Below are 8,583 nucleotides of genomic sequence, written 5' to 3'. Positions count from 1 at the left end.
CGTGGATCGCAGCCATCTGCATCGCATGGATCGCATTCATCCATGTCACAGCCACATGGATCACAGCCACTCGGGTTACAGCCATCAATATCACAGCCACTTGAGGTCCATCCAGCTATGTCGCAGTCACAGGGATCGCATCCATCTTCATCAGCGACTCCATCTATTTCAGGCCTTCGCCTGCGAGGTAGTAGCTCTAACCCCCCTACACCGTCCACACATCCCTCTGATATACATGCTTTAGACGATGATGTTGATGATGACGAGGAGGTGCATTATGATCAATATGGCAGGATCATCATAGTCCCTGAGGGTGATGGGTAAGAGTTATTTGTTATTTTTGCTTCTTTTTTTTTGTAAAGTTTTTACTTAGATATTAATATGTTTTTATTGTTAAATTGCAGGTTCATCCTGAGTAATAGGTCTACGAGGATAATCACCAAAGCCATCAGAAAGCTTTATGATGGCCCTTATGCGACTTGGACCGATTTCTCATTCTCGCTGAAGGAGGAAATTTTCAATCAATTTAAGGTATAAATATTCTTTTAAGCAGTTTAATAATTTATATTTATGATATTTCTTGTTTAATATTTAACTTTTGAAATACAGAGCAAGTGTGTATGGGAACACCGATATAGCACGGAAGTGGCTGCAAATTTTCATCACAAAGCTCGCAAGCGATTGTCGCATACTTACTCCGAAGCAAGAAAGAAGAACAAGAAGCCTGACTGGTTACTTCAAAATTTATGGGATGATTTGCAAAGGCAATGGCTTACCGCAAAGTTCTTAGAGAAGAGCGAGAAAGGAAAGAAAGCCCGCACATCTGAGAAGGGAGGCTCCTTGCACACTGGAGGTGCGGTCAGCCTAGGGACAATAAAAAGAAGATTGGTACATAATTGCTTAAATTATTTTAATTTTCAAAGTATATCTATTCAGTTTATTAACTAAATTAATTTGTTTTCAGGAAAAGAAGTAGGGGCGTCCAATGAACCATGATGAGCTATTCAAGGAGACGCATATTGTAAAGAAGAAGAAAGAGACGGATCAAGAAAGATGAGTCGAGGACCGGGCCTCGACTGTATATGTAAGCTTTCACTTTTCTTTAAGTAATTTAATTTACTTTTATATAAATTTTAAAATAATAATTTAATTTAAATTTTCGTATAGGGTCGCTACCAAACTAACGTGGAAAAATTCATCCGCACTCAGCCAGTTGGTGAATCGGGCGAGCCAACCCAACCTTCGAAGGAGGATGCTGAAAGAATATGGATGGAGTTTGCTGGCGGTACAAAATGGGGGAAGGTATACGGGCTTCCTACTAAAAAATTCCATCGCTGTAAGTGTGGAATGCAAGGAATAGGGACTTCCTCGCAAGGCAAACAACTTAATGGGGAGAGCCTCTCCGCTATGCGGGAGACTATAACAAAGCTCACATCCGAGATAGAAGCGGCCAAGGAAAGAGAAAGGGTTAGAGATGCTCAATTCCTTGGCATGCAAGCTCAGATCAGAACTCTCCTATCTACTGGAGCTTTTCCGTTGCCCCGGTCTCGTGAGTCATCGCCAAAGGCTCAACTTGAACGTGAGCGTTCCTTCCGTCCTCCCCGTGATCGTTCCTCCCATCCTCCCCGTGGTCGTTCTTCACGTCCTCCACAAGACCCTTCTCGATACCGTCTTTTAGATGAAAGTTCATCAGACGGTGATGATGATGTTGTACAAAACACTCCTTGACTTGTATATACTTTGAACTAGACAAATACAATCGGTTCTGAACTAGTTGTAATAAGTATTAACTTGGTTTTGGATTTTTTAGTTCTATTGAACTTTAATTTGTTAGTTTTAATTTATTGTGTTGTTGTTGTTGTTGTTGTTGGGTAGTTGTTGTTGTTGTTGTTGTTGTTATTGTTGTTGTTGTTGTTGTTGTTGTTGTTGTTGTGTTGTTGTTGTTATTGTTGTTGTTGTTGTTGTTTATTGTTGTTGTTGCCGTTGGCATAAAATGCCTGTTTAGGAATTTTGGTATGCTGGCAGGTGGTGTAGCTGCCAAAATAGGCNGAATCGGGCGAGCCAACCCAACGTTCAAATGAGAATGCTGAAAGAATATGAATGGATTCTGCTGGCGGTCCAAAATGGGGGAAGGTATACGGGCTTCCTACTAAAAAGTTCCATCGCTATGAGTGTGGAATGCAAGGAATAGGAACTTCCTCGCAAGGCGAGCAACTTAATGGGGAGAGCCTCTCCGCTATGCGGGAGACTGTGACAAAGCTCACATCCGAGCTAGAAGCGGCCAAGGAAAGAGAAAGGGTTAGAGATGCTCAATTCCTTGGCATGCAAGCTCAGATTAGAACTCTCCTATCTACTGGAGCTTTTCCGTTGCCCCGGTCTCGTGAGTCATCGCCAGAGGCTCGACTTGAACGTGAGTGTTCCTTCCGTCCTCCCCGTGATCGTTCCTCCCGTCCTCCCCGTGGTCGTTCTTCACGTCCTCCACAAGACCCTTCTCGATACCGTCTTTTAAATGAAAGTTCATCAGACGGTGATGATGATGTTATACAAAACACTCCTTGACTTGTATATACTTTTAACTAGACAAATAGAACCGGTTCTGAACTAGTTGTAACAAGTATTAACTTGGTTTTGGATTTTTTAGTTCTATTGATCTTTAATTTGTTAGTTTTAATGTATTTATTGAATTGTGTTGTTGTTGTTGTTGTTGTTGTTGTTGTGCTGTTGTTGTTGTTGTTGTTGTTGTGTTGTTGTTATTGTTGTGTTGTTGTTGTTATTGTTGTTGTTATTGTTGTTGTTGTTGTTTATTATTGTTGTTGTTGTTGTTGTTGTTGTTGTTGTTATTGTTGTTGTTGTTGTTGTTGTTGTTGGCATAAAATGCCTGTTTAGGAATTTTGGTATGCTGGCAGGTGGTCTAGCTGCCAAAACAGGCATTTTATACCAAAATTAAAACCTAGAAAACTGACCAAAGTTGGTCGGTATTTAATTTTTTAAAAAAAATTCTTCTGATTAGCGACCAAAGTTGGTCGCTTAATCTTAAAAAAAAAAATTAATAATTACCGACCAAAGTTGGTCGGTTAATGAACAAGGATTACCCAGATTTCACATTTACCGACCAACTCTGGTAGCTAATTTTTAAATTTTAATTTTTAAAAAAAAATTATATTTTAATTTACCGACCAACTGTGGTCGCTAATCTTTAAATTTTAATAATTAATAATATAACGTAATTTACATACACCGACCAACTTTGTCGGTAAAATTAAATCATTAAAATATGTCACCGGCCAAAGTTGGTCGGTATGTGCTTTAAATTACACAGTTGGTCCTTTTACTTTTGCGACCAACTTTGGTCGGTAATTAGCGACCAACTTTGGTTGGTATACAAAAGCGACCACTAAAATACCGACCAAGCCTGTTTGGACGGGTTTTAGTCGGTATTTTGCATAAACAGACCAACGTTAGTCGCTTTTTGTGGTCGCTAAAACTCGAATTTCTGCTTCCAAAAACAAAGTACAAGGATTAGAGATATGGCACTCTGGTCAATATAGGAATTATAACGTGAGATGTTCTTTCCTATTTTGAGTTAGCGTGGTCTCTTTGGTTGTGCAAAATTGTTATTTTTGGGTTAATATTTTTTTCGTCAAATAAAGTTGACAATTAAGGACTTCAATTAGGAATTTACTTACATGCTCTCTTACTCTTTCCATTTACCCACAATCAGAATCACTACCATATATAATCCCTTTTTTCTCTCCTTTCGGGAAAGACTACGCTCGTGAAATTGTTTTGTTTCGTATTAATATTGTGCATACGAAATTTCAAAAAACAAAGATCAATCATGGTTGCTAGCTATGTTGAAAAAAGAGAAGAAAATTAAGAATTGTTTTTAGATCAGAATGCTAAATCGATAGGCCATCTTTTAGGCACCAAGAAAAGATTGACACTGAATGAGAAAGAAACTAGATAGATGGCACAAAAAGAAGCAGAAATTTAATAGAGTCAGGAAACGAATGGAAAGTATAATACTCACAATTGTGTAAGAAAGAAAAGAAAGAGCTTTTTAAACTTGTGGTTTAGAATAGGTTATAGGTACTTGCATGGTTATTCTCATTAAGAATAAAATAAAAAATTTAAAGTTAAATTATTTTTAAATATAAAATGTGTCTTTTTCTAGAGAGACCAAAAAGAAAAGAAAAGTATGTCAGATTAATTTGACAGAGGGAATACAAGAATTTTAGAACTCGCTAGACTTAGAAATGTAGATCCTACTGCTGACTCGATTTATTTGAACTAGTATGTATCTTATGTCAACTTATTCCAACAACCTTGCAAAATCATAAACTGCATATAGTTTGATAGTACTTTTATTGAGATTTGAGATGTGGATTAGGCGTACACGTGGATTGATGTACTAATATATACGCTGTTGATGAATGTAGATTTTCAGGAGTAATTGTGGAATCCCATACCAGCACACGTCCAAAATAAAAACTGGAGTATATTTATCAACTAGAAGTAGCCTTGTTACATAACTCTACCTGTACCAAATCCAGAAAGTCGAAGAAATTAAAAGATTCCAGGATCATTGAGAACATTTTCTGATTTCCTAACAAATCCTCAGTCATAATCAGATCACATGACTTTTTGCATCTAATTAGACAAATTATGATGTCACAATAGATCAGTACAAGTAAATACATACTATATAACAATTATTTCTGAAAAGAATCATTCTACTACCTTCTTCTTTTCTTTTCCTTTATCTTCTTCTTATATAAAAATAAAAATAAATACTAATTCCTCCGTTTTAATTTCTAGCTCGAACGAGTGGTGAGTGAGGGATAGGAGATGAAAGTGGTGACAAATTATTAACACTTTCATCGTACATTCTTTTGGGGAAACTAAGTCGTAAATTGTTCTTTTTCCATTGCTGCTTCTTCTCCATCGCCGTTGTCTCATCTCCACTTTCCTTAACACCCACAAACCTCCGAATCCTCGCTAATGCAATATCCACAGTTTCATCATCCATGTTAGCGAAACAAACTCGGAAAAATCCTGGCTCTTGACAATCAAATGAAGATCCAGGCGAGACATTAAGCTTCACGTCGTTTATAATAACTTTCCATAATGACATTTCAGCGTCGAAATTTGACTGTTTCAAAAGTGGTCGCAAATCCATCCAACAGAAAAGTCCAGCATTGCTTCTCAAGCATTTAATTCCAACTTCTTCGAGTCCGTTAGTGAAATGTTTGTGCCTTTTCGCCAACCTCTTTGAGCTTTCAGCTAGAAAATTTGAGACGAATTTTTCGTCGGATAACATCTCAGCGAGCAAATATTGTGTTTGAGTGGAAACTAAACCGAAACTCGACATTTTTCTAGCACAATTAACGACGGCATCGTTGAATGAATACACGATTCCGACTCTAAATCCAGGCAACCCCATGTCTTTTGAAAGACTGTATACAATATGAACCAAATCTTTGTTGCAATGGCTCATTTCGTCGTTGAGAATTTCAGCAATGCTGACGAATTGAGGTGTATTAAAGACAGTTGCGGCGTAAATTTCGTCGCAGACGAGGTGGATGTTGTGTTGGTTGGTGAAGGTCAAGAAATTTTTCAGTGTGTCTCTGTCCAAAGTGGTGCCTAATGGATTTGATGGGTTGGTCAAAATCAAGCCTTTGACTTTGATGTTTGATTTCTGGGCATTTTCATATGCTTCATTCACAGCTTTTGTAGTGATTTGGAAATTGTTGGAGCTGTCGCAAGGAATTGGAATGAGTTGTACTCCAGTTCTCCATCTTAAGTCCCGGTTAAATCTGCATTAGTTAATTGCCAAAAAATTTTTTAGTTAAGAGTACTATATATGGAACAATTGACCAAAATGAAAAAGAGAAAGAAAGTATTGTAACATCCTGGGTCTTTCGACTTACTCCCTCCGTTTCATATTAGATGAGTTAGTTTGATTCGGCACGAAGTTTAAGAAAAAGAAGAAGACTTTTGAAACTTGTGGTCTTAAAAGCTTAAGGGGTAAAGGTTTGTGGGGCCATGACATTTGTGTGGCTATAAAAGCTTATCATAGTTTAAAGTTGAATTATTTTCAAATTTAGAAATATGTCATTTGTTTTGGAACAAACTAAAAAGGAAAGTACCTCATGTGAATATTATTTTTTTTTCCTTCTTAAAACTGTTAAATTGTTTATTTGGTGAAACAAATATGTACAAGTGGAGCAGCAATCTTGACTTGTATCGTTTAAATCTTTGACAAGTCGTTATCAATGTCTGAAGTTTCATATTATTAGGTAGTGTCATGGTCAAGCAGGAAAGAGCGTACTCAATTAAGCTAAAAAGTTCAGAAGAATTGACCACTACATACCTTAGTCATCTTTTTATTTTGGGTTTACTTGTCTGTTTGACAATTGTCATATCACTAATTCCATTTCTTTTATTTACCCTAATCAACTAACGAGAATGATATAATATAGTGTGAATACTGAGCTGTTTATCCAACTTCACCACTGGATTCCACTAAAGGAAAATATAAAAATTGAAGAGCTTACGTGGATGACCCCGACAATTAAGATAAAATTCTCCAGGTCAATGGTTCCGCCGTCCAACATAAAGAGACACAATAAACTCCCACATTATTTCTTGTTTCTTTTAGTTTCCTTTAATGTAATGATCAAGATAAAAAGATACGGAAAACGAAATATCAAATATACTCTCTAGAGAATGCAAGAAATTGCAAAAAAATGAAAATATAATAAGTAAAACGAAAATACATACGCTGGGTAGTATGGTGAAGGTACTAAAAATGCATCGCCTGCATCAGCCAAACAAAATATTATTGTTTCGTTTGCTCCAGTTGCACCACCAGCCATAACTACTCTCTCTGGATCAAACGTAACTCTTTCCCCTCTTGTTTTTTCCATAAATTTTGCAATAGCCTGCAACGGATATAATATAATTAAACTCATTGTTGTGACGAGTTTTTACACTATCAGTACAATTTAACTGGCTATATATAACGAGCGTGATACTATACGCACTCTTCTGAATTCAGGTAGGCCGTGATAATCTTGAAAGTTGGCAATGGCCCTGAAAGATTTGATTCCTTCAGTGGTGCAAATTGAAGCGTTTGGATTTCTCTTAATCCATTCCTCTATCAAGTCAAAACAAAGCTGCAAATAAATTTGATAAACCGAGGTGAGAAAAATATATATATATATATATATATATATATATATATATATATATATATATATATATATATATATATATAAGCATGCATCATCTTCTTAATTCAGAGAAAGCAAATATATATAGTAAAGAACATAGAAATCATAAAGGAATTCTGAATCATAAGTTTGAGTAAAAACCTGATTTTCAGCAAGACCCATTTGGATAACACCATTAGGGTTCTTCAAAGGGTGAAAAGGATCGTTATCGTATGCTTTCCATCCATCGAAATACGGCGAGTTTTCACCATGTTCTTCATTAGTAGCGAGCTTAGACAAGATCGAGTTGTTCTTCTCATTCTCAAATCCCATTTTTCTTAACGAGTTTAAAGTGAAAAAAATATTGGAGAAAATAAAAGTATCAATATATAGATATGTGACTACTACTTCTGTCTATAGAAAAGCTGGTTGCTTAGATTGTAGTGGTGTTGGGAAGAGAATGAGGAATAAGTGAGGGATATATATAGGGGAGAAGGACTGAAGTGACGAAACACCAAATAACGTAGGAGAATATTAGATGACAATAAAAATAGAAAAGTCTATTTCAATGTTCAAAAGCTTGGAAAATAAAAGTACCTAAGAAAAGAAAGAAAGTAAAATAAACTATGATTCTTACTTTTTTTTTTCCTCTTTCTTTTTGTTGGTTAGACGAGTGGGTATTTGACTAATTTAGTCGTAATTGCTTGCGTCTGAAATGAAATTTAATGTTTCAAGCTAGAAGCTACACGTGAGAAAGAAAAAAGGTTGAATTTGGTAGTAGCTGGAGCAGTATTTTATTTTCATTTCTTTTTTCTTTTTCAAGTAGAATGGTGCTTTGATTTTTCATTTGAATGGAGGCTTAATTATCATGGGCTGCTTGGCTTAGTCTTGGTTAGGCTCGAATTCCAAGCTCATCACAATATTTTGGTATCAAATAGGAAATACTCCAAATAAAAATGTGGGAAAATTCATTCTTGTGTTTTCTTAGAGGAAGTTTCCCAACAAGCAGCACATAGAAAATGCATCCATGACTTTTCGAAGCTTGTATATATTGGTCATTAGAACACAAATGGAATTTCATATAGTAGTAAAATTTGACTATGTTATTGTTGAATTTTTTTTCAGCTTTCTATGGGCGGGTCATTTTTATTTCTGAGATGGATCAACTAAATAATTAATTATATAATTATAATTAGCAGTTTCAAATTATTTGCCACATTCAAAAATGGACATGGTACTAAATAATAACCTGAATAGAATTTGACGTTCTAAATACTTGTTAATTAACTCGAGTTGTATATGTTGCCCACATCATGACATTTGGATAGCCAATAGTAGCGACTAATAAAGAATTTAGAGTCAGTGAATT

The 8,583-nt window shown here is 35.9% G+C and overlaps 1 protein-coding gene across 1 annotated transcript; it reads right to left on the bottom strand.

The window, feature by feature from the left end:
* On the bottom strand, positions 4,586 to 7,683 carry LOC109205644 (1-aminocyclopropane-1-carboxylate synthase). Its single transcript, XM_019368410.1, has 4 exons — positions 7,377 to 7,683; positions 7,047 to 7,178; positions 6,784 to 6,944; positions 4,586 to 5,816 (listed from the first exon to the last, which is right to left on the bottom strand). The coding sequence occupies exons 1-4, from the start codon at positions 7,545 to 7,547 to the stop codon at positions 4,808 to 4,810; spliced, it is 1,473 nt and encodes a 490-aa protein (XP_019223955.1). The 5' UTR covers positions 7,548 to 7,683; the 3' UTR covers positions 4,586 to 4,807.

Source organism: Nicotiana attenuata, chromosome 1 (genome assembly GCF_001879085.1).
Source record: "Nicotiana attenuata strain UT chromosome 1, NIATTr2, whole genome shotgun sequence".
Lineage (NCBI taxonomy): Eukaryota > Viridiplantae > Streptophyta > Magnoliopsida > Solanales > Solanaceae > Nicotiana > Nicotiana attenuata.
The sequence above is the reverse complement of the archived record's forward strand: the minus strand, read 5'-3'. Positions and strand labels throughout refer to the sequence as shown.